Here is a 27264-nt window from a genome sequence, read left to right as displayed (position 1 = left end):
AGCAACTCAGTAGCTAAGCAATGTGGTTGTTAAACAAGACCTCACATGACTGCAATTTTCTGGTTTTTATGGCAGCTTCTCCACTGATTCTACTTGTTGGGAGCCGGCTGTAAAGTGTGCAAATAGTGATCACATGACCCTGGAACAGTGCAACATTGTAATTGAAAGCTGGTTGCCAAGCACCCATAATATGATTATGTGACCGTGGGGAAGCTGAGATGGCTGCCACTACTAGGATCCACCATAAGTCCACCTCATTTAGCACTATTGTAACTTCAGCACAGTTGCTAAATTAAGTGAGGACTACCTTCATTATTTCTATTTTTATCCATATAAAATACAAAACATAATCCTGTTTATTCATTATAAAAACCAATCTGAATTTCAGTTCTCCTGGGATCATTAATATATAATTTTCAGGCAAGTAATGGTTCTCTAAGTCATCAGTTTTAGTTTATAATAAAAGAGAAAATAGTCTTAATCCATACCTATTAGTCCATATGAAATGAATTTGTTTACTGATGTCAGAGCCAGTCCAGTAATTGGGCCTGTAGTATCTTCTGATCGAATAACTTCCAGAAAAGGTCGAAGAAAAACAATCGGTTCAATGACTGAAAGTTCTAAATCAGAAGACAAAATTAAACATCATAAAAGTTACTTGTAGAACAGGGAAAATATTCTTCCAGTGAAGGAAGAATCTTGCTGAAATTCAAGTCTGGCAACCCCAAGACGAGTTCATTGGTTTATTTATTCACACTTATATTCAAATAAACTACACAAAGAAATCTAAAAAGTTATTTGTCTTATATACAGTATCAATAGAATAATAGGAAAAAAAGAATATATGAAACGTATTCACTAAAGATAGTTACCTGTAGTTTCTTTTGTATAACCTGAAAGTGCATAATCATTCAGTCTTCCTTCCCTTCTCTCTTTCCACCTCATCCCAGTTTAAATATTATTCAGTTTGATAATATATTAATTTACTAAAATGTAAATTGCTTTTATTTGAGGGGAGAGGGACTGGATGTGAGATAATTGTAGTTAACTGCAGAATGTGTATTGTTATAATATACTCATCCAGTTTTCTTGCATCACTGGATTGTTTGGGGTAATACCACTATTACACAATTTGCTAAGGAAAGGCTCTATGTTTTAGAACTGAAGTGTATGGAACTCCTTTGAATTGCAGGAGACCCTAGTAATGAAGTTTAGAATAAACTAAAATGACTGGTAACATTTTTCTAGGATTTGAGATTTCTCCATCCATGGAGAAAGAGAATTTAGAGATTCTACCCCAGAGCTGTACCATGTTCCTTTCCCTTAGAAACACTGGTGAGCAGAGCAGAGTGTCAATGAGTTTATGGGGAGCTCACTTGCCTTTCAGATGGAGACAAACCAGAGGTAGGTTCCTACCGGTTCGGGCGAACCAGTAGTGGTAATTTGGCCTGGGTTGCAGAACTAGCAATGATGCAGTCTGGCCATGCCCTGAACAGGTTCCCCGAACAGGTTCCCCAATCTCCGCTGTTGCTGGCATGTTTTTTATTAGTATTTCATGGTCTTTGCGCATGCACAGAACAATTTGCAGTGAACTGTGCACACATGCAGAGCACACGTCTGGCATGTGCACGAACAAAGTGAACCAGTACCAACACAGGTAGGAACCCACCCCAAGACAAATAAATATATTTGGTCAGAGACTTGAGGTCACTTTATTGTCAATCTGTTGAACAACCACTTCTTTCATTTGCTCACATAACAGAACTTTTGAACTTTATCCAACACAAATGCTATTAGAACTACCTGTTTGTTCCTGGAATGTAAGGTTTTCTATGTAGTTGCATAATTAATAAGAACAACGACTCAGTGTCATCAGAAATGATTATGAGTTTGTTTGTTTATTTATTTATCAATCAAATTTACCTAGCTGCCCATCTCACCAAAAGCAACACTGGGCAGCACATAACGAATGTATAAAAACACATATAAAAACAATAATATAAAGGACATAAAAATCACTTTAAAAGGTAAATATTATCAAAAAGCACAGTTACAAACCCTCAGTGAACAGAGGATAAAAATAATCAGCTCAGCAAAGGAGCTATCTAAGCAACTGCCCAGTTCCCTGGAAGCCCCTGACCTAGTAACATAACCAGGTCTTGAGGGCCTTCCAGGCTATTAAAGGGGATTGAGCTAATTTAATTTCAGGCGGAAGAATATTCCATAAGGAATTTAATAAATGAATCCACTACTACCAGTATGCTACTATGAGGGGTCCTTGGTGCTCTCTGATCTTCTTGTTTTCTTGCAGACCTTTCATTACCCAAATCAGCTAACATCATCAGTGCTACTCTAGTTTGGGTAATGAAACATCTGCAAAAAAACCAAGCACAGACATCAAGGACCTCTCATTTGAACTCTGTGCTACAAATATGCTCCTTTATTAGTATGCTAGTATGCCCCTGCATTAAGGGTAGATCAGTGATAAAATTTAAAGAAACAGCCTTGTAGGGCTGTGATGGGATCTCTATCTCTTGCAATAATCCAGTCGGTTTACCAGGTATTTGTTTATATATGTATCCTGCTGTGCTGTGGTTTTGCCACAGTTGTGCCTCCTGCCCTAATGGCACATATAAATGTGTATTGTGCAGCATCTGCCCTCCCTCCATTGTACAAGGAACACAATGCCTTTTTGGGATTCCCTGGAAGTCATCCTTCTGAGCCTGGCATATGAGGTACCATTAAATCAAATAGATCAATAGCCTATATTCTTTCTACTTTTTGTGTTAGAAAAAATTAGGACGGGTCTCTTCTGAGTCTCTTGCCCCATCTGTTATCCAGCTGTGGGTTATACTGTTGAGGGTAGCCATTGGGTCATTGACCTTTAGTGAGTTAGGGACTTGTCTATCCTGAGCATGTGAAGACAGATTATGGCAGATTGAGTGGATGAAACCTAGCAGAATAGGACAACGGTCATGAAAGCGGTCTTTACAAGCAACGTAGTACGGTAAGACACAAAAGATGTCCTGGTCAACCACTGCGCCCAGCCCATCTCCAACTACCTCAACTCTTGTCCTGCCATTGGAGCAAGATGGAATCTGGGAAGAAAGAGTGAGGTTGACTCTGCGCACCTCTCCCTCACTTTAATCCAATTCATATGCAAATTCTGACATACCCCCAATTGTCATAAACCTTCAAAGTCCTGTGACAATGGGCGACAAATATACATGACCCAGAAAAATGATGCAAGATCAAATCTGGGACAGTTACTGGGACCAGAGATTTATTCTTCCAAGGTTTTGAACTCATCCTGGAGCAAAGTAGAGAGAAGGTCCCTGAGGATGGGCTCCAGCATTAGTCCAAAAACTCAAAAGAGTACATTTCTGGACCCAGTGACTGACCCAATTTCAATCTATCCCATCTATATTTAATAAAAGTACTATGTTACCGTATTTTTCGGAGTATAAAATGCTCCGGAGTATAAGACACACCTTAGCTTTTGGGACGGAAAATAATAAGAAGAAAAATTCTGCCTGTGCCTACCAGTATCCATGGTATTCAGCTGACACATGGTAACAAGGTCAGCCAATGAATAGGCATAGCAAGTAAGTCAGCCAATGAGGGCTATTTGGACTCTGAAATTTGTTGTGTGAGCAAGGAGGAGACAGGAAGAAGCCTGCCTTAGCAAAGAACTGAAAGTGAACTACTTGTGTTTTGCTTGTATTTACTGCTACCTTGGAAAACCTGGCTTTGGTAATGTATTGTATAGTATTATTATTTTGAATCCTGCTAAATCAGGAATCATACTGCACTTTCTGAATGTGATTGATGCTGCAAACTCTGACCAGCCAAGTCAGTTTTAGCACTTATTGCAGCCTGATTCAGCACAGCTGATTGGCAGGTGGATTGGACTGCTGGAATACCCCCAATCAGCATGTGCAGGGGGCACAGCGTGAGGGGCATTAAATTATGGGGGTTGGCATGCGAGTGCGCACAATAGCGCGCACGTGTTTTTGACATTTGAGACGAAAAAGGTTCGCCATCACTGCATAATATAAAAACAACAGCATATTTAACATAACAAAGATACCAACTGAATCACACTGCCTAAAGTTTGGCAACAAAACCATTTTTTAAACCAATACAGAAAGCTACTAAGATCAGGGCAGGTCTAATTTCGGTCATAACAGAAACGGTTCCCCTCCAGACATCTATTAGATTATAGTCCCTAATGGACAGGACCTGGAGAATGCCTCTTCTGCTGGACCTTACAGAATGGGTAGATATCACTGAAGGGAGACAGTCCTATAAGTTATATCTGGTCTCATGTCATGAACTGGAATTCTTCTCCTTCCTCCTTTTTGGGGAGGAGGGGGGTATGTTTTCTCTTTTTTGTTGTTTTATTTGTTATTGAACAATGACTTGTGTTTTGACACATGCACTTCTGAAATTTTTATCGAATAAATTAATTCTAGGTACAAAAGTTATACAAATATAAAATAAAGAAAAATATGGTAAATAATTACTGGATGTCAACTATATTAAATTACATACAATAATCACAACTGTTAGTAAATAGGTTTATCAAACTCAAGATTAATTGTAAGCTAAAGCAGTTAATGTTGCCTCTTTCAGGCCAAAAAACATTCATGTTCAGTTTAACAACAGTAGAGGGCAACATTGGAAAATCTAAAAAATGGCAAGAACATTAATGGGGAAATTCATCATCTTTTCTGGTATGCATTTAAACAGATTTATTATATCGAATGCTTATTCTTCAACTATACTGGGGAAAACAATATCCTGTCTTCCTTTCCCTCCAAACCTCCACAGCAAATTTTGCTTACAAATCAGCATGGAAGTTAATGAGCAATTTTTTATAATGAGTTGTCTAAATTGAGTAAGAATCATATTTTACTTGGCTAAAAAACAAGAAATGGACAGATCAATAAAGGGAAGTTAAACAAAGCTACTCAGGGAACTTTTATTTATTATTTCTTCAAAAGGTAAAAGGATCCCAAATTCATGTTTACTATTACAGAAGGGGAGAAAGTGGTGCTACTTCTTTTTTAAAGCAAGGATAGATGTTAAAAGCAAAACCTGCTTCTCCTCCAATAGCAAAGAAGTTAAGTAAAAACATTGGATCAGAAAAAAGAATGTACACTTCACGCTCTATCTCAGCGATGTAGTGAAGGTAAGAATTATTTCTCTCTTCCTTCCTAAACTGCAATAGAAATATTACAAGTAATAACAAGATTAGGTTTCTGCTTTGACATCCTGAACAGAGGAGAAAGTAAAAGATGGAAGTCAAATAAGCATGTACCTCCAAGAATCAATTTATAGATGATGAGAGAGAAATAACACCCAGCAACAGATTTATATCTGTATCTTCTCTTCTCTCTGCAGTTGTTTCTAAATTCTTAGTTCAATCAAGCAATCTTTGCAGGATGGTTCTAAGACTCAAGTGACATATCCTCTCCCTGCTTGTATACCATTGCAATTGCCCTGTGCATATTACACCTGGGTGGATACAGATCAAGGGGCTACAGCACTATGAATCAAAAGATAGCTTGCAGCTATGCTATCTTCCTATTTTTTTAAAAAAGAAAGAGAAAGAACAATTAAATATACAAACATTACAAAGGTTTAGGTCAGTGATGGCGGATCTTTTTCTTACAGTGTGCCAAAATTGTGTGTGCTATCACATGCACGCACATGCCCACTCAATTTCCCTGTCCACTTACACATGCGCACATAACCCCCCCCTCCTACACATGTGTGCCCAATCCCCCCCCCCCAGGCTCCAGAGCACTCCAGAGGCTTTCCTGAAGCCTGGGGAGGGTCCCCCGGAGGCCCTCCGGAAGCCAGGAATGGGTCATTTTCGAACTTCCAGTTGGTTCTTGACTCCAGAGGTTTTCCTGATGCCTGAGGAGGGCGAAAATGGCCTTGCCACGCCCTCCGGAAGGACAAAAAAATCAGTTGGCCGGCGTGCGTGTTGGAGCTGACGGCTGGCATGCCACCAAATATGGCTCGCGTGCCATAGGTTCACCTCACGGTTTTAGGTAAAAGACAATGATATCTGGTCTAGAGACAAGAGCAGAATACAGTAAAATTTTATAACAAAACAAAATGTTTTATATATAGTTGTCTTCTAAACTAAAGGGACAGAATTACATTTACACACAATAAGTTCCCTAAGTACTAATTTGCACAGAATTATTTTTTGGAAATAACAAGATTAGGCATTCATTCATTCATTCATTCATTCTTTAAATTTATGTGACCATCCATCTCACATATTTAAATCTGGACAGTTAACAAAAACAAAACAAATTATTATTTTTTATTGTTTTTGTTAGCTGTCCAGAATTATATATGTGATAAAATTGTTTTGTATTCCGATGTCAAACCAGAATAAACCAGCCATCAAGGACACCCGGCCTGGGACCAGATTGTGAAACTGCTTTGAGAAACTTCCAGCATCAAAATGGTTCCCAAAACATCAAACCGGGATGCTGCTGGACACTGATGAAGTGCTCAAGGGGGAGAGGACCAGGAGAAGGGGGGGGGGAATCACCTTTTGCATGGGAATACTCAGATCTAGCCTTATTTCGCTGCAACCATTTCACTTTAGTAAAAGAACCCAACACTTTAACCAAATTGAGTCAACGGTCTTTCTTTCCTAAGAATCTAAGCAGGGGCAGGTCTGACATAATGCTTATTTTGTATACTGTTTATATGATATTTTTGTTTTTTATTTAGAGTAAGTGGTTATTATATATTTGTATCTGTACTGAAGAAAATCAGGAGACAAATGTCTTTTATATCCTCTTTTTTTCCTGCCACTTTTTCCTCAAAGACACAAGGAAATGCAAGACAGGAGGCTGGCATGCACCGGGCCCAGGCCAAAATTAGTCAAGAAACCTCAGCCACATGCTGCTGAAGAGCCCACATGTCCTTTGAAGCTGCTGTTGCCTCTCCAGGCGAGAGAATTGAGGCTCAGTGTCTCTACTGCTCTCCGGTCTCAGATTATTGGGACCTTAAGAGTACCATGAAGAGTGCAGCCCCTTTATGCCCCAGAAGATCCAGATTCACAGCATCCTACTGAGCCTCCAGAGTGAATACCTAAAGCACTCACACCTGCTTGCCTCACACAGCACTTGGGACTTTGAGCTTTCTGTTCAGTCTCATGCTCCATATATACAACATCTGCCATGAAGAAGACCTGCATGCATATATTGATAATTAAACCCCAAAAATAGGCCAAACAGAAAGTGGACTTTGAAAACAGGTGCTTTCAAAAGAGGTGGGAGGCAGAGTACCTGTTTGTTGACATTGAAGATAAAGCTAAGTGCCTTGTTTGTGGAGCTAATGTGGCTGTACTTAAAAGAATATAACACAAGACGGCACTATGAGACAAAACATCAGGACAAGTACTAAAACTTGGACATACAGCAGAATCTAAAAGAGGTGGATGGGTTTAAAAAGAATCTGATGTCACGGCAGCATATGTTCAGAAAAGCAAAATCACAAAGTGAAGCTGCTGTGAAAGCTAGTTTTATAGTAGCAGAAGAGATAGCTAAATTGGTCAGCCATTTACAGACAGGCAGTTTTTGAGGCGCTGTATGATTAAAGTGTGCAAACTAGCACACGTTCCAGACCAAAAGCAAGCATTTTTTAATGTAAGCCTAAGCAGAAATACTGTTGCTGATCGTATATGTAAACTTGCCACTGATTTACAAGTACAGTTGATTGAAAAGGGAAAAGATTTCATTACATATGCCTTTGCTGTGGATGAGAGTGCTGATCTCACTGGCATGGCACAGCTGACAATCTTCATCCGTGGAATGGACTCAAGTTTATGCATTACAGAGGAACTTTTGGATATTAAATCGATATATGGCACTACCATAAAGACATATAACAGAATAATAAGAATAAGAGTTAGGCAGTTTACAATTGTAACATAGAAACTGAATAATGCATTTTAATAATTAGCACATGCATTGTATTTTTATAATTGCTCCTGCATATATATTTATATGAAAGACATAGCATTCCTCAGAAAGCTGGTTTACTGCAGTAAGTAGAAATATTTAGACAATTCCATTTTGGTATCCCAAAACACATACTGTAGTATAAACATTAGTGAACAGTCGCTCCTGTCCTTTTGTCACCAAATGTTTTTAGAGTACATCTTAAATCAGAGTTTGAAAATCCTGATCTGTGGGCATAATGGCACATATAATTTCTCTGAAAGCATTCCAAATTAAATATAGACTAATTTATTATAAAATAATATATGGAGAACACTGAATATCCCAAAATTCTGATGTTCCACCTGACCAAAGGGCAGTAACTCATAGGTAACCAGTAGTCTTCAGTCCACAGTTGAGAATCATTATTACTTTATTTAAAAAAGAAATGGTATATTATTAGGAGAAAATCAGGAGGTCATGGAAATATCTCTGAAAGTGAAATATAGTGTTTTGATATTATATAAAAATAGAACAGGTAATAAATAACTGTTTCTTCAAAAACAAAAACTACCTTCATGGAAAACACTTCAGAGATGAAATAGTTTGAACACTACACTCCATTCTGTACTCATAATATCAATCACATTGAAAAGGATTGCATCAGACTCCTGGAATGCTGAAGTCCACATATTTGCTATTCAGCATGCAAGCTGCTATTCAAGTTCAATCAGCTATAAATGTTGCTTTGTTTTAATTTTCCACTGAACTTCCTGGAATCTATTATCAGGCTGCCAGATATGTGTATTTAGCAATGGCAACATGTCCTTTTCTCCACTGCTCCAATGTCACCTCCAATGAACAAGACACATATAACCCAACTAGCAAATGACACTTGAAAGTTGAATCTACTGGATCATACTGCTTTTTTAACTCTTCAAGAATAAATACTTTCAGGACTCAGATTTTTTTCTTATACATATATCTAAAAGTATTTCCTCTTTATTTATAATGTTATTTGTCTTTCAAAATTTCTACTATTGGCTCCCACATTGCTTGTAAAGTTTCCCTTTAAAAAAACATTCAGAATAAATTTTCCACAGAATACCAATCTACCTGCATACGTATTCTATCACAACTCAGAAAACAGATTTACCTTAAGGAATCCAGGAATTGCAGTATTAAAACAGAATAATTAAAATCACAATAATACTCAATTGTTTTCGTTTCTGTTTTGCATATCTTAGCAAGGAAAGTTCTAGTGAACTTTCTAGAAAGTTCTAGAAATTTGGAAAGCCATGTTTCTATACAGTACTGTTAGAGACCACCTTTGATTAAAAGAATGAATGAATAAGTAGCTTTGAAATACTGAGAAAAAAACCACTTGATTTTATAATTCATGGAAACTCTTCTTCATATGTAAATATTATACTTAAAATTATGTCACATACATATAGCTGCTTAGAATCACTTTATAGGGAAGTTGGGCAGCCTACAAATCTAATAAATAAATAATAAATGGCTTATGTTTTAAGCAAAGCAAATTATAAAACCAGAATCAATATTTTCCTTATGATTATGGAATTGAATGTATAAATGTAAATGTATCCTAATGCAAGTGTAAATGAAATAAATAAATGCATTCTACAAAAATTAAATAAATAATATACAAATAAAGTTTGTAACGAAGTAAATCAAATATTTTTAACCTACTATTTGAGAGGTCTTGCTGTAAGGAACTGTAAAGTTACAACTTGTCTCTCTAAAATATAAAACTGAAATAAAATCACTGGGTGATGCCAGTTGTCTGGTCATTAAGAAAACCACAGAAATACTTAAGAACTGTCTTAATTGAAATTCACTCTTTATTGAATGTTTCGCTGATGAATGAGTTGTCAGAATTAAATATGCATACCCTATTTAATGTCTGCTCACTGGAAGATTATATTTAACATCTGGAAAAATATATTTGAATACATAACTATTTCAGCATTCTGGAATATAGTTCTCTGATTCTGGAGATACTATTGGAGATAGTAGTAATAGTAGTTCTCAAATCACTATCTATAACAATTATACCTCTTCTCCATACTTACTAAATTCTTTGCAATGTAATATCTCCTTATTTGGGGGGGGGGGGAATCTAGTATTTTTTTCTTTTAGGTCTTGACCTTTTTTACACCATCTTTATAGATTGAAAGCACACTCTTGTATTCCATATGCTCATACCTTCTTCCACCTCATAAAGGTTTTTTGTATCTTATATCAGACAGCAATTTGTGCAATAACATTTGTGTCTTTTTCTTTAATTGTTCATCATTTATGAAATCAAATAATACAATCTAACAATAAATATATACCAGAGAACCAATTTTGTCTAGTGATGAAGGCAACAGGCTAGAAATCAGGAGTTCTAGTCCCACCTTTGGGACGAAAGCCAGCTGGGTGGCTTTGGGCCACTCAGTTACTCTCAGCTCTATGAAGCAGGCAAGGGCAAATCACTTCAAAAATTTTGTCAAGAAAACTACAGGAACTTGTCAAGCACTTGTCAGAAGACAGGACTGATTTAAAGGCATGATAGATAATAGATGATATGATATGAGATATAGATATATTCTATACAAATTGAAAATATTGAAAGTATAAAACATGATAAAAATTACAATAATGTTTAAGTTTAAAACATAATTTAATAAATATGAAATAATTTCTTCATATTGTATACTCAATTCTGGCTAAGAAATTACCATATTATTTGTATTCCAAAAAAAATAATTTCTTCATTAATATCTTTATTTCGAGGGAATTATTCAATTTCTTTCATAGCTGAATCCATGTTAAGTACTTGTATAATTATCTCTGAATCCCCAAAATGCAAAACCAGCATTTTAATACACCTATCTTCATTAAAAAAAATTACATCCTACAAACATAAAAACTTACCTAGCATCCCTTCCTATTCCGAGGGAGTAGCCAATTTTTTTAAAAAATCAATTTTTAATAGCCAACAATAGATATAACACTATGAAAAAGCATGCATTAAATTGCTTCTTTGATTAAATATTAAAGTTATAAAAGGATTAGCTGGAAAGAAAAAGATTTTAAAATGCTGTTTTATCCTTTAAATTAGAATCTTCGACCTACAATCTTGTAAAAGAACACAAAACATGGACATGATACATAGCTCCGATTTAAAAAGTTATCAGATTGTCTGTACTCCTTGTATGGTCTGGCCTTGCAAATAGTTCTTCTCCCCTTCCATCTACCTTCCTTTTTTCCTTGGGAACAAATAATAGGAAAATATGTGATACAATATCTATTTAGCTGTCTGAAATTTTTAAAAAGACTATAGTTGCCTCATGAGACAACCAGCTAGAAACTGCTCTTGAATGGAATAGGAATTGCAGTTTACAGCCACCTGAATATCAAAATAACAGAATTGGAATGGACCTAGGAGGTCCATCTCCTGTGCACGTGCACTCCATCCAATTGAGTGCATGTGCACATGTTCGCCTGCTACTCATGCAGGGTGTGTGTGCATGCATTCACAGGTGTTCCCCTGCTGCTTCGGGTGGTCCAGTTTTGGCTGTGGCCCAGGGGTTGGGGACCCCTGTTCTAGTCCAACTTCCTACTCAAGCAGGAAATCTATACCATTTAAAACCTCCAATATTGGAGAACCCACAATTTCTGGAGGCAAGTCGTTCCACTGATAGTTAAACTGATTTGTTTTCAATAAGCGTAACTTTCAGCATTGGAAAAGGATTGGAAAAGGTCAATTTACATTCCAATTCCAAAGAAGGGCAATGCCAAAGAATGTTCAAACTACTGCACCATTGCACTCATTTCACATGCTAGTAAAGTTATGCTAAAAATCCTACAAGCTAGGCTCCAGCAGTATGTGGATCGAGACCTACCAGAAGTACAGGCAGAATTTCAAAGAGGCAGAGGAATTAGAGAACAAATTGGCAACATACGCTGGATCATGGAGAAAGCTAGGGTGTTCCAGAAAAGCATCTACTTCTGCTTCATTGACTATGCTAAAGCCTTTGATTGTAATGGATCACAACAAATAGTGGCAAGTTCTTAAAGAGATGGGAGTACCAGATCATATTATTTGTCTCTTGAGAAACCTATATGGGGGCCAAGAAGAACTGGACACGGAACCACTGATTGGTTCAAAATTGGGAAAGGAGTCCAGCAAGGCTATATACTGTCACACTGCCTATTTAACATATGTGCAGAGCACATCATGAGAAAGATGGGGCTTGATGAATCAAAAGTTGGAATTAAGATTGCCAGGAGAAATATCAACAACCTCAGATATGCAGATGATACTACTCTAATGGCAGAAAGTGAAGACAAACTAAAAAGTCTGTTGATGTGGGTGAAGGAGGAGAGTGCAAACGTTGGCTGGAAACTCAACATTAAGAAAACTAAGATCATGGCATTTGTCCCTCTTAATTCCTGGCAAACAGATGGGGAAGAAATAGAGGCAGTGATAGGTTTATTTTCCTGGACTCCAAGATCACCACAGAAGGGGACTGTAGCCAAGAAATTAAAAGATGCTTGCTCCTGGGGAGGAAAGCTATGGCAAATCTAGACAGCATACTAAAAAGCAGAGACATCACCCTGCCAACCAAAGTGCGTATAGTCAAGGCTATGGTTTTCCCAGTTGCAATGTGAAAGTTGGACCATAAGAAAGGCTGAGTGTCAAAGAATTGAGGCCTTTGAACTATGATGATGGAGAAGACTCCTGTGAGTCCCTTGGACTGCAAGGTGATCAAACTGGTCCGTCCTAGAGGAGACTGACTGCTCTTTAGAAGGTCAGATCCTGAAGATGAAACTTAAATACTTTGACCACCTAATGAGAAGAAAGGACTCACTGGAGAAGAACCTAATGCTGGGAACGATTGAGGGCAAAAGAAGAATGGGACGACAGAGAATGAGGTGGCTGGATGGAGTCACCGAAGCAGTAGGCATGAACTTAAATGGACTCCAGAGGATGATAAGATGACAATAAGGCTTGGAGGAACATTGTCCATGAGATCGCGATGGGTTGGACATGACTTCGCAACTAACAATAAACTTTGAGCAATAAGATTCTTTTACTGCCCTGTCTTTTTGCAATTAAAATCTATAAAAGGAAACTAGCAATGAAAGGCTTTTTAAAAAAAGCATAGTAAAATTATTTTTAATCTATTCCTTTTATATTGCATTTTAAAAAATAGTAGTGATTTTTAAAAGCTTATTTTTTCATATATATATATTTTCTAAAATTGGTACTTGTTGCAAACATGCTTTTACTTATATCTACAGTCTCAGCAACAGGGAGAACATTTGTGAACTTATTTGCAAGTATTAGGTAAGTAGCTCTTGAGAGATATTCAAAACTTTTCAAAGTTGTAAAATCTTGGGACAAAAATAATATAAAAAGGCACTGTGAATTTTATATATATAATTTTATATAATTATGTATAATTTTATACATATAATTTAAAAAAAATTTTTTTTAAAGTAGAGGCAGAAGCAAGAAACAAAATGTATACTGATACAATATTTTTTTTAAAAAAAATCTACTTGTCCATATAAGGAAACTAAAGTCACGATGGAAACTTCCAAAAGTCAAGTCAATGGGTGAACTGAAAAACTTACTAGAGGCTCTAGTGCTAAAGGTAAACACCCTTCTGTCTCAACTGGGGCATCCCATGCCTAATTCCTAAACAGTTAAATAAGCAATGTCACTAAGGAGAAAAAGGTATTCTTCTGCAACATATCTAACATTTACATTGCTCATTAAACAGATTTTGTTTAAATAATGAACAAACTGCATTAGCTTCCAATGAGAATTGTAGAATTATAAGTAAACTAATAAAGCTCAGAGGAGATGGAAGAAATGGGAGGGAGAAGAGAGTATATTGACTAACATAAAGGGCGCAGCTTGAGAAAGGATATTCCTGCCACACCTGATCAAACATAATCCACAAAGGGGAGAGTGTAAAAAGAATTAGAGGAGAAGCGAGACAAGGCTGTTGGAAATTTGCATCCAGAACAGATTAAAACAAATTCAGTAGGGACTGGGGAAATACAGAATATATATTACTATAAATGCAAAAGCTGACTCAAATGTCAAGATTACTGCTTGAATAAATCTGAATATGAAAGTCATTGGTTCCATAACTTAATGAAGGAATGTTCAAGAAGAATCTAGGCAAGAGCTGAAAAATGCCCTAAAAGATAAAAGTAGAGGTGTTCAAGAATACTAGTGAAACTCATCTATACACCACTGTTGTACAATGTCTTCAGGGTAATCTTAAAGGGACGTTCAGTTACAATTAAACATCACAGAAGAATCAGTGAGACTGATCAACAATGAGGTACAAAAAATGTAATTATTGATTCCACAGTTAAACAGGAATTTGGAATCTGTTCCTTTAAGTATGCTGATGTTACACACGTCTCCTATTAGCCCAGTGAAATGTTCAAGTAACTATTATACTGTTCTGTACATAAAACATGAAGATTTTCTGTGTAATCTTTGCATAAAGCAAAATGTTATTTAAACATATGACAGATGTTACAGTTTTTTCATCTTTCAGTCATTAGGTAGTTTATGTACACACAAAATCAGAACCCTTCACTCTTTTTACTTTGTTATTTAATCTATGCTTACATCTAAAATATTTTGAAGGATAATTTAAATGATGGTTTAGGTGTTTAAAAGAGCATCAAGCCAACTTTAGCCTAGAAAATCTTGAAATTATTTTTTTCTTTTGGTATCAGAATATAGAATATCAGCATTAGAAGAGACCTTGGAAATCTTCCAATCCAACCCCTATACCATTCCAGACAAATCGTTGTCCAATCTCTTCTTAAAAGCCTCCAGTGTTGGATGAAATTATAACAGGTAGTCCTCGAGTTACGAACATTCACTTAGCGAATGTTCAAAGTTAGGACATCCCTGCAAAAAGTACTTATGACCAGGTCCCAAATTTATGTATGTTGCAGCATCACAGCAGTCATTCGCACTACAATGACTACAGAAACACTGAATCATGCTACTTTGTTGCCATGCCTAAGAGTCCTGAACTGCCCATGCTCGCCTCCTGCCCAGCATTGGGTGCCGGAGCCCTTGTCCAGTCAGTTGGAAAAGCACCAGGCTTGCCTCACCATTTCCCCGACAAGACCCAGCCTCCCTCACAAGCAGGCACGGCCCCAGACTGCCACTTACTGGAGTTCCGAACCTGTCTGGAGCTGGAGAGCTTGGCACACCACCACCCTGCTCCCCTCACTTGCCCAAAGCACCCCCTTTCCAAATTGCAAGAGGGACTCCTAAACAAACCTGCTTTCTAGCTCTATCACATTTCTCTACTGCCATGGAGCTGGAGAGCTTAGCATGCCACCGTACAGCTCCTCTTACTTTGGAGAGGAGATTTCGCAGAGGTGTGGAGATCAATGCCTTTGCAGCTTTGCATAGCACACTTTAAAATAACTGATTTTAACAAACTCAGAGAGAACCTAAAAAAGATTCCATGGATGAAAATCCTAAAGGGAAAAAATAGCTCAAGAAGCATGGGAAACTCTGAAAAATGTGATCATAAAAATCCAGTCCAGCATAATCCATGTACACAATTATTAGGCAAGCTGTATTTTGGAGGACTAATTTTATTATTGAACAATAAGTGATCTCGGTCAATCCAAAATGTTAATAAGCCTCAAACTTGAATATTTAAGAAAATAAAAGTGAGGTTTGGGCTTTCTTAGGAAAATCTCTATGGGTGGACAATTATTGGGCAACTATTAGAGTGCAGAATTATTATGCAACTAAATAAAAAATGATTTTTTTCCCAATTCACTCATTTATTTTCATCTGTTAAAGTGAGAATAATAAACAAACAACTCAAAATTTACAAATAAACATTTCTCACTGTTCAAAAAATAATAATTAGTGACCAATGTAATCACCCTTCTTTTCAGTAACAGTCATAAGATTTCCATTCATGAAGTCTGTTAGTTTCTTTTCTTTTTTTTTATGAAATATATCCAATCAATGCATGAACAGTGTGGCAACTAAGTGTCATACATTCCAATACAAATAGAACTAATAAAAGTAAAAGTAATGTAAGTTATTACATTCAATCAACTCATGTATTTCTAACAATAATACATATTTATATTAGTTTATAGTCCATCACCATTCAATTATTCCATGTTGTAGAAAAAAAACATTTCTGTCTATCCTAACTTCTAATCCTGTCACTCGCCTAAAAAGAACAGAAAAACGGAAGAGAGCGAGAGAACAGGAAAAGCAAATCAGAATAATAACAAATAGAAGGGTTGTACATTCATCATCTATAGCCGGCTTCAATATTTTTATTGCTGTGCTTTAAAAGAAAGAGAAAAAGACAGAAAAGCAAATGAGCACAATTTTTAAAAAAAGAAAAATCATCTATCCATCATCCCTTGTCTGTTTTAATACTTTAATTGCTATGCTTTTTCTACTGACCTGCCTCCCCAATTCCTCTCCTAAATATTTGTCTCCAACTTTATCTGCTTGACTGTTCAATTTAAACATTTCTCCCACCTCTACCCTATTCCACTGCCCAGGTCCTAGGCTTTTTACCCAGACCCTTTTCAAATATGTCTTCCACTTCACTTTATACATTTCCCCCCCTGGCTTAATTCATTAGTCACTATTATTTCCATTGTTGTCTCCCCTTTGTCTTCTTCTTCCTTCATTTCTTCTGTTGCCTCCTCTCTTTCCTGGACAACTTGATCTTTGCACATCATCATTCATATGGTAGTTTCCATTTTGTCCATAATTTCATTAAATCCTTTCTCCAAGATGTCTTTTATATTTTGAAAAGTATGTTCATCTCCTGCAGAATTCCACTCATTTCTCCTTATAAAATATCTTATTTTGTTTTAGGAGATTCATGTAACAGTCCAGAAATTATTTATTCAATCCTTAAGTTACCCGTCAAAGGGTATATTAGTCCCAGGTTGAAGGATGAAGGATGGAAATCTTCATTGTCTTATAAGCAACCTCTATTCCTACCAATTCCAGTTGCTCAATTATTCAGTTGCAGAAATCTGTATCCAGTCCAAGAGCTGCAGTGTTTGCAGTGTTTATAGTTTACACTATTGCCACTCTTTTTCTTTGTATTTCTTTTCTATAAACAATTCCCAGGTATAGGCAGCTTATCTAAGTCTTGCAGCAATCTTGAAACAATGTTCAAGATCAGGTATTTCTCACTTTCTTGTTTCACTTTCTTCACTTTCCCTATGGCTTTTCCCTGGCCAGTAGATGTCACTGTTGCTCTATTTCTCTTCTACTCTCCTTAAACTTCTTTGGCAAGGGCCATTTCCCCCCTTTTTTTAAAAATAAAAGCCAGAGTCCAAGTTTTAATAATCCCAAATAGAGTTTGAGTTCAATGATGTCCAATTAATATACACCTTGTTGGCCAATCCAATTTTCCTCTTTTAGTAATTTATCCTCAGGTTATCCAAATAGTTTAAAATTCTTATTCCAATCAAATTCCTATTTCAGCTTTGTGCTTCTTCGTCTCTATTTCAGGGGGTAGAAGATCAACAAATCCCCCCCCCCATTTTTCAGTCCCATTATCACTCAGTCAATTTTAAATAGGGCAATTTTGGCAGAAGTTAGGAAATTCTCACCCAGTCACCGCACTGTTCTTTCAATCTCTCTTCATTCTTTCCCGATTGGACTGTTACACAATGGTCATCTTTTCCTTCTTGCCAGATTGAGAGCTTTCCTGGGTGAAAACAAGGAATTAGCTGTCTCCTTGTTATCTGCAAGAGTCTTCTCTCTTCTTCACCACCCCTTCAAGGCAACTTAGGTCTGTTGGGACCCACTGCCACGGGGAAATTAGCAATAGAGCCTTTGGAAGTATCATCATTTCGCCATGATGTCAGCTCTGCCTTCCCTGAGTCTATCAGTTTCTTGATCTGTTGATGACCGACTTTTTGTGTAGCAACCACAGCCTCCAGACACTGTTTAGAGAGGTGTACTGTTTTCCTTCATCGTAAATCTCCCGTTTAAGAAGGGCCCACAAGTTCTCAATAGGGTGTAGGTCAGGTGAAGAAGGGGGACATATCATTATTCTTTCATCTTTAAGGTCTTTACTGGCTAGCCACACAGTAGAGTACTTCGATGCATGTGATAGAGCATTGTCCTGCATAAAAATCAAAGTCTTCTTGAAAGATGCAGACTTTTTCCTGTACCACTGCTTGAAGAAAGTGTCTTCTAAAAACTGGCAATAGGTTTGGGAGTTGATTTTCAACCCCCCAAAAGGTCCGATTAGCTCATCTTTCATAATACCAACCCCTCCTCCACCTTGCTGGTGTCTGAGTCAAAGTGGAGCTCTGTGCCCATTAGTGATCCAGCCACAGGCCTATCAATCTGTTCCGTCAAGAGTCACTCTCATCTCACCAGTCCATAAAACCTTTGATAAATCTGTCTTCAGATATTTCTTTACCCAGTCTTTCCGTTTCATGTGTCTAATTTATGTGTCCTGTTCAGTGATGGTCAGGTTTCAGCTTTCCTTACTTTGGCTAGGTCTCTGAGCACTGAACACCTTGTTCTTCAAAGCACTCCAGGTAGGTTGCAGTTTTGGACTATAACAGCACTGGACGATATTGAATGTTGAATGTTGATTTTATTTATATGCTGCCCTTTTCCCCCGAAGGGGACTCAGGGCGGCTCACAACTCAACCAGGGAAGGGGAATACAAACAAAAATTTAAAACAACATAAAAAAACGATGCATGATTAAAACACAACAGTCATACCAATTCGAGACGGGGGCAACAGTTCTTTAGCCCCAGGCCTGTCGGAACAGCCAGGTTTTAAGGGCTTTGCGGAAGGCCTGGAGGGTGGTGAGGGTTCGAATCTCGTTCCAGAGGGTCGGAGCAGCCACAGAGAAGGCTCTCCTCCGAGTAGTCGCCAGTTGACACTGGCCGGCGGATGGAATTCGGAGGAGGCCTAATCTGTGGGATCTAATCGGTCTAGTGGAGGTAATTGGCAGCAGGCGGTCTCTCAAGTACCCAGGTCCAATTCCATGAAGGGCTTTATAAGTGACGACTAGCGCCTTGAAGCGTATCCGGAGACCAATAGGCAGCCAGTGCAGCTCGCGGAGGATAGGTGTTACGTGGGTGAACTGAGGTGCACCCACGATCGCTCGCGCGGCTGCATTCTAGACAAGCTGAAGTCGCCGAATGCTCTTCAAGGGCTGCCCCATGTAGAGCACGTTGCAGTAGTCCAGTCTAGAGGTCACAAGGGCATGAGTGACTGTTGTGAGAGCCTCCCGGTTCAGGTAGGGACGCAACTGGTGCACCAGGCAAACCTGTGCAAATGCCCCCCTGGTCACAGCCGACAAGTGGTGTTCAAAAGTCAGCTGTGGGTCCAGGAGGACTCCCAAATTGCGAACCCTGTCTGAGGGGCGTACTGTTTGACCCCCCAGCCTGAGAGATGGAACACTTGGCCAATTAGTATGAGTTCCTGGTAGCATGTTTGATTCCTCTCAAGGCAGTTAATGTGCATCTTTTTTTCTCAACATGTTTCTTGCAACTCTGTTGACTATTTGCAACAAAATGTTTGATGATTCTGTGATCATGTCCAAATATCTTACCAATTTCAAGAGTGCTGCATCCCTTTCAAAGTTTTTACAATTTTTGACTTTTCAGAATCAGTTAAATATTTTTTAGCCCATTTTGCCTGAGGAAAATAAGCTGCCTAATAATTATGCACACCTTAATATAGGGTATTGATCTCCTTAGGCCACACCCTCCCTCATTACATGAATACATGTCACCTGATCTGCTAATATCCATTAAGCATTTAGGTTTATACAGATTGGAGGTGTAAAATATGCATACAAAGGATGATATGGTCAAAATACTCAGTTGTCTAACAATTGTGCACACGGTGTACTACTGAAAAAGGAAAACAAGAAACTCAAGAAGAAACCAGCATGGCTGCCCAAAGATCTCTCCAACAAACTGAAAGATAAAAAGGACAAGTACATTCTTTGATAAAGTCACTAAATTAGTAGACTAGTGAAATGCTGTAAGGCATTTGACAAAGTAGACCATAACCTACTTTGTGTCAGGAAGGCAGGATCAAGAAGGGGGATTGAAATCAGACTGGCATAAGGAAAACCACTCAAGAAGCTTGGGAAACTCTGAAAAATATGATTATAAAAATCCAGTCCAGCGTAATACCACTGAAAAACAACAAGAAATTCAAGAAAAAAACAGCATGGGTGCACAAAGATCTCTCCAACAAACTGAAAGACAAAAAGGACAAGTACAAAAAATGGAAAGAGGAACACTTAACTAAAGCTATCAGCACATAGCAAGAACATGCAAAGATGAAGTCAGGAAAGCAAAGGTTCAGAATTAACAAAAACTTGCAATAAAAGTCAAAGATATTTTTTTTAAGTTTCTTTCAACATATTAATAACAAGAAAAAATCAAGGAAACAGTAGGTCCACTAAAGAGAGAAGATGGACGTAGCAGGCAGTAGGTAGAAAGCAGAGCTGCTTAACTCATTTTTCGCATCAGTCTTCATGCAAAATGAAATTATAGCCCAATGTACAAAAAAAACCTGTAAAAGACAAACTAGAAATGAAAATTAAAATAAGAAAGAAAATGGTAAGAGAACACCTATCTGACCTTGACGAATATAAATCACCAGGACAGATTACATCCCAGAGTTCTGAAGGAGCTGGCAGATGTTATCTCAGGACTATTGTATCATATCTTTCAAAAATCCTGCAGCACAGGGGAAATACCTAAGGATTGGAAAAGGGCTGATATGGTTCCCATCTTCAAGAAAGGGAAAAAACAGACCTAGGAAACTACAGACCAATCAATCTAACATCAATACCTGGGAAGATTCTGGAAAAGATTATCAAAAAAAAAAAAGATCTGCAAACAACTAGAAGCATATAAAGTTGTAACTAGCAGCCAGCATGGGTTTGTTAAAAACAGATCATGCCAAACCAATCTTATTTCATTCTTTGATAAAGTCACTAGATTAGTAGACCAGTTAAATGCTGTGGACATATTATACTTAGATTTCAGTAAGGCATTTGACAAAGTAGACCACAATCTATTTTATGTCAGGAAGGCAGGATCAGGAAGGGGGACCAAACTCAGACTAGCATGAATGGATGTAAAAGGGGGACGTGTGCTGGCAGAGATGAGCTGAGAGCCATGCAGAGGCCTGTCAGGCTGCAATGGCGCAGAGGAAACAACAGGGAAAGGGGGGAGGAGTCAAAATGTGGTCACCATACTACAAAAAAGCTGTTGAGACCTTGGAAAAAATTCAGAGAAGAGCAACTAAGATGATCAAAGGCCTGGAGACTAAAACATATCAAGAACGCTACAAGATTTGGGTTTGGCTATTCTAAAGAAAAGAAGAATTAGGGGTGGCATGTGAGTAGTATTCCAGTATTTATGGCGCTGCCACAAAGAAGAGGTCAAATTATTCTCCAAAGCACCAGAAGGCAGGACAAGAAACAATAGTTGGAAACTAATCAAAGAGAGAAGCAACCTGGGATAAAGAAAAAACTTCCTAATAGTGAGGACAATTAACTAGTGGAACAAGCTTGCCTCCAGAAATCGTAGGCACTCCATCACTGGATGCTTTTAAGAAGAGTCTAGACAGTCACTTATCTAAAATGGTATAGGTCCGTGATGGCGAATCTATGGCACGTGTGCCACAAGTGGCACGTGGAGCCATATTTGCTGGCACACAAGCCGTCAGCTCTGGCACACATATGCACACCGGCCACCTGATTTTCGCCCTTCTGGAGGACCAGGGGAGGTCATTTTTGCCCTCCCAGGCTTCAGGAAAGTCTCTGAAGCCTGGGGAGGGTGAAAAAAGGCCCAATTAGCCAAAATTTGTTTCTGCTCTGAGTTTTTTCATAACTGAACGCATGATTTTCACATGTTCATCCAGGATTTCAGAGTAAATAAGAATGTCATCCAGGAAACTAAAACCACCTTGTAAACATGCTCATGCAGCACCTCATTTATCAACTTCATTAATACAACTGGTGCCCCCCGCAGCCTGAATGGGAGCAGCCCAAACTAGAAACAGCCCAAAGGGGAATTGAAGGCAGTTTTCCACTCGTCCCCTTCGTTAATTCAAACTCTGTAGTAAGCTTCTCTCAAGTCTAGCTTAGTGAAGATTTTCCCTTTGGCCAGATGAGCTAGCATGTCCTTCATGAGGGGTAATGGGTAAACATTTTCTATGCAAATGGCATTGAGATTTTTGTAGTCAACAGACAAACGAAGAGAGCCATCTTTTTTTTTCTTGAAACACCACCACCAACAAACAGCTACCCATGGCCTAGCTGGTTGATGAACCCGTTTTAAGTTTTTATCAATAAACTTTTGCAATTCCTCCAGCTCACATGGACTTACTTGGACTTAATCTTCGTAAATGTCAACGTCCATAAGGCAGTGACCGTTGCATTGTGAAGGCCAGGGGCAGGACGTCACGGATTACAGCACGCCATTGATTCCGATTTAGGGCGGCTTGTTGGGCATCGGTTATCGAGAAATGGAGTGGTTGAAGATCGTGAGCCACTTGGGATATCCACGTTTTCTTTGGGGCATTTCGTGCGATTTTCCACCCATCCGGTCGCAGCGAGTTAATCGATCGGTAAGGTAATCGGCTATTGTCCATACGGCAAACGTGTCCAAACCATCTAAGTCGTTGTCTTCTTAGGTAAAGTTCGATTGTAGTTTGGTTTTTACACAGCTGCAATACCGTTTCGTTTTTCCATCGGTCCCGTAGAGTTATGTGCAGAATGTTACGCAGGCATCTTAGCTGGAATCGTTCTAATAGGTTCAGGTCGCTTTTAAGTAAAGTCCACGATTCCGAGCCGTACAGTAAGATTGTGCGGATGGAAGCATTAAATATCCTCATCTTGGTCGCAATCGTCACGTCATTTTGGCTCCACAGGCACTTCCTTAAAGAGGCGAATGCGGCTGTAGCATTGCCAATGCGGCTTTTGATGTCATTTGTAGCCACTACACGTTGGCTGTCGATGATCGACCCCAAATATTTAAACGTGTCTACTCTTTCGATAGGGTTGCCTTCGAGGTGCAGTTGAGCTGGTTGAGTGCCCGTGAAAATGAATTTGGTTTTTGCACCATTTATCACCAGGCCGAGCTTGTTAGCATTTGCTTGTAATGCATCCAGGGTATTTTGGGCGGTTTGGGCTGTTTCAGCAAAGAACACGATGTCATCAGCATACACCAAGTCCGTGAGAGACAACTGAGCCCCGATTTGAACGCCTGGTGTGTCTTTAAAAGTTTGTCTGAGGATCCAATCCATGGTTATATTGAAGAGCATTGGTGAAATAATACAGCCTTGTTTGACGCCGGTAGTTATTGAGAATGGTGGGGACACATTTCCCAGGTATTTCGTCCGGCTCATTCCACCTTCGTAAAAAGCTTTAAGCACGTTGAGTGTAGCATAGGGGATTGATTCAGCTTTAAGGGCGCACCACAACGATGAATGATCTATGCTATTGAAGGCGCATGAAAAATCCACAAATACTAAAAAAGTGTCCTTTTTGTAACGCAGGCGTGATTCGGCTAGTTGTCTCAGGGTAAATATTTGGTCTGTGCAACCTCTTCCTGGTCTGAAACCGGCTTGCTCTTCCCTGCAATTAGTTTCTCTGACTTTCAGTAGTCTGGATCGGATTATAGAGGTTAAGAGCTTGCCGGATGTTGATAGCAAACTTATTCCTCTACAGTTTTTGCAATTGGCTGGGTCTCCCTTTTTGTGGATTGGTACAATAATCGAGTCTTTGAAGTCTTGAGGCACGACTCTTTGGTCCCAGATGGCAGAGTATATACATTTCAATTGTTTTACTATCGGTTCTCCTCCCGCTTTCAAAGCTTCAGCAGGGATATTGTCTACCCCAGGTGCCTTCCGGTTCTTAAGTCTTTTAATTGCAGCACGGATTTCCTCCTCTGTCGGAGGGTGGTCGTTAATTGCGCTTGGTAATTGTAAGTCCGCATTCTCCATCAGACGTTGGTCTAGGCTGGTGGGGTGGGGGCGATTCAGTAATTGGCTAAAGTGTTCTTTCCACCTATCCAGTTTACCCATTAGTGATTTTATGGGGTTTCCAAGATGATCTTTGAGGTTTGAGCTCGTTGCTTTAAATTTTCCATTGCAGCTTCGCAGGATGCTGTAGAGTAAGCGTGAGTCGTGGTTTTTGCTGGCCAGTTCCATTTCTTGGGCTTTTGCGTTCCACCAGGCCTCCTTATCCGCCTTAAGCTGCCTTTTAATTTGCCTGTTAAGGTAAAGGTATAGTTTGTGGTTAATGTTCTTTATTTTTGCGCGTTGTTCGACAAGATTTAGTGTATTAGTCGAAATCCAAGGTTTTATTTTCCGTCGTTTTTTGGGGCAGATTTCATTAAGTGAATCAATGATGGAGTTTTTTGTTGAGTTCCAGTTTTCGTCAATGTTGTCCGCTAACAGAGGAGAAAATCTGTTCTGTAGCAAAAGTTGAAATTTGGCTTGGCTGTTGGGGTTGGATAAATTTGCGTAGTCGAGGGTAGCTGTGGGCTGAGTAGTATTGGGTGCCTTTAGGTGCAGTCGGAATTTTGCCCTGACCAGATGGTGATCCGATCCGATAGAGGCTCCACGCATTGCTCGAACATCATGAGTAGCGCTCTGGAATCGTTTATGCACTAGGAAATAGTCCAGCATACTTTTGTCTCTGCCATTATTTGAAAACCAAGTGTGCCTGTGATGGATCAGGTGCTGAAACCACGTGTTGCAAACTACCATTTTATTGAAGCTTGCAAATGATAGTAGGCGTAGACCGTTGTCGTTAAGGCTGCCACATCCGAAAGGACCAAGAGTTTTCTCCCAGCCAGGACGATTTGAGCCGGTTTGTGCATTCAGATCCCCACAGAGAATAACTAAATGGTTGCCACCTTGGTATGAGTCCATCGTTTGCTGTAAATTTTCATAAAATAAATCCTTGTCAGCATCGTCGCTTGTTTCCGTAGGGGCGTATACTCCAATCACGATCGTTGGTATAGTTCCAGCGAATTCTAAAATGCTCACATGAGGTTATCGAGTAAATCTTTGGCTTAAGAGACTCACCCCTGGAAGGATTTCTATACTGTAGTCCGTGGGATGATGGGGTGGGAGCACATCGGAAGCCTTTTCACTGAACACCTCCCAGAGGTCCCAATATTCCTTAGGGATTTTCTCCTCCCCAGCAATGCTTTCACTCACTGAAGCTGCCAATTCCTTCATGGCTTTATCTATGCAGGGGGTTTATTTATGCAGGCAGATGCACAGCAACCCCTTCCATCAATTCACATGAGGGTTCCATTTTTGTAGCCAGGGTAATCCAAGTATGAGGGGCCACTCCATCCCGGGGGCTACAATAAAACTCAAAGTCTCTCGGTGATCCCCCATCCACATTTCAACAGGTTCTATCACAAAGTAGGCTCCCCCCCATAGTTACTGACCCACCCAGCTGGTAAAACGCTATGGGCACTTTCATTGCCCTCAGTCTCAGTCCCATTTTTTCCACTACCTCTGAGCTAATCACACTAATCATGCTAGTCCAAAAGGGCTACAATTTCCCTTGAGTACCATTTGAAGGCACCTTTAACTCCACTGGAATGGTCATAGGTCCCAATGACTTAAAAAGGGGCCATCATCAGTGTTGGTTTCACTGTCCACTGGAAGAGTAAACTCAATGACTTCCACACTTTTCAGAGCTGTTTCACATTTTTTTTTCTACGGGCTTCTCTGTTCTCTTTCCTCCAGCCGAGGTTGGTTTAGAGCCAAACTTGGTGAAGCAATCAATAGCTCGGTGCCCTCCTTTCTGCATCTGACGCATGCTGTTGACCCAGTCTTGGCTTTGGCAGCTCTAGGGGCCTCTTTTGAGGCAGAGGAGGAAGGCTTGCTCCAGCTGCCGCCCTCCTGGTGCCGGTTTCTGGCCAGATCAATTTCCACATCCACTGCCAACACATACCAGTGCTGAAGGTCTCGAGAAACAGTGTTGGTAGACATCCACATTAAGGCCCACGCCCGCATGTGGCAAGCCAACTCGCAAAACTCCTGGGTTAGGGATTTCATCCTGGTCCTAGCCATACACTTAGCTAGGGGGTCTTTGAAACGTGCCCGGAGGGCCATCATAAACACATCGTAATCCCTTAGCTGTGGGGAATCCTCATTATGAAGGGCCACCATCCATTCAGCTGCGGTCCCTTCCAGGGCCATGGTGACGCATCTAACTTTTGCTGCTTCTGAAGCAAAGTCCTCCCCATACTCCTGCATGTAATTCCAGAGTTGGGCTAAGAAGAATTCGGAGCGTTGGGATCCCTTCCGTATTTTACCCCTAGTGGAGGAATCTTTGGAATTCGGTGCCTCTGGGGGATTATCCCCCCACGGGGGGGGGGGGGGGCTGCCGCTGCCGCTTGAGCTCCAGAATTTCTTTGCTTACCTGATTTCCAACTCCATTGTGTTTCTCACTACCGTGTGCAGGGAAACGAAAGTTTATGTGGGACTAAAAAAATGTTCAATCAATTCCAACTTCTCGCATAAGAAAAGGATTGCACAAAGTTGGGATTGTGTGAAATTTTTTTTAGCACCACACAAACTTTTCTTTCCCTGCACACGATGGCAAGAAACGCAATGGAGCTGGAAATCAGGTAGGAAAAGAAACGCTTGGGGAATTTGCAGAAAGCGAGGGCATCTGGGCGGTGGTGGATGGGGAAAGCTTCGTGGCGTGGCGCAGCATTCAGCCAATGGATTGACCGGTACAAAGTAAGGAGATGGCTTTCCTTCTCTTCTCCCTGCTTCCCCACCTTCCCTCGTGCTAGCTGCTCCATTTCCCATTTCTACATTGCAGTGCAGTACCCAAGATCCACTTTGATGGGGGGGGAAGATAATTTGCCTGGCCAAACTAACCCCGCTGTCTCCCCTACATTGGGCTCAGTAGCAGCTTCAATCGGGTCGCTCTGTCAGTGGCGAACAAAACAGCCATCAAGCTGCACCTCCTCCTGCCAAGCGCACCCAGTCTTGCGTGGCTTTCCTTCGCTCGTGCTGTTTCCTGCTATTTCCTGCCATTTCCTGCTTGCCTCTGAATGCTGGCTGAATATGCCTCACCCAATCTCCTCCCAGGCCTCTTGCTGATGGCTTCCAGGCACTGCTTCTCCTTGTAGCACTGACCTCCTTGGCTTTTGAAATTCAGCACCGCTTCTCCGGCTGCCTAGCC

The 27264-nt window shown here is 39.7% G+C and overlaps 1 protein-coding gene across 4 annotated transcripts in view; it reads right to left on the bottom strand.

Annotated features, from left to right (window-relative positions):
• GBF1 (golgi brefeldin A resistant guanine nucleotide exchange factor 1) overlaps positions 1 to 27264 on the bottom strand; it is a 173611-nt gene that overhangs the window by 129455 nt on the left and 16892 nt on the right. For all 4 annotated transcript variants that reach the window (XM_032231642.1, XM_032231643.1, XM_032231645.1 and 1 more), the window contains exon 4: positions 489 to 620. In XM_032231642.1, the coding sequence (XP_032087533.1) occupies positions 489 to 620 (132 nt within the window). The remainder of the gene's footprint in view (positions 1 to 488; positions 621 to 27264) is intronic.

This window comes from Thamnophis elegans, chromosome 15 (assembly GCF_009769535.1).
Source record: "Thamnophis elegans isolate rThaEle1 chromosome 15, rThaEle1.pri, whole genome shotgun sequence".
Lineage (NCBI taxonomy): Eukaryota > Metazoa > Chordata > Lepidosauria > Squamata > Colubridae > Thamnophis > Thamnophis elegans.
Note: the sequence above shows the minus strand (reverse complement) of the source record. Positions and strands in the feature narration are given on the sequence as shown.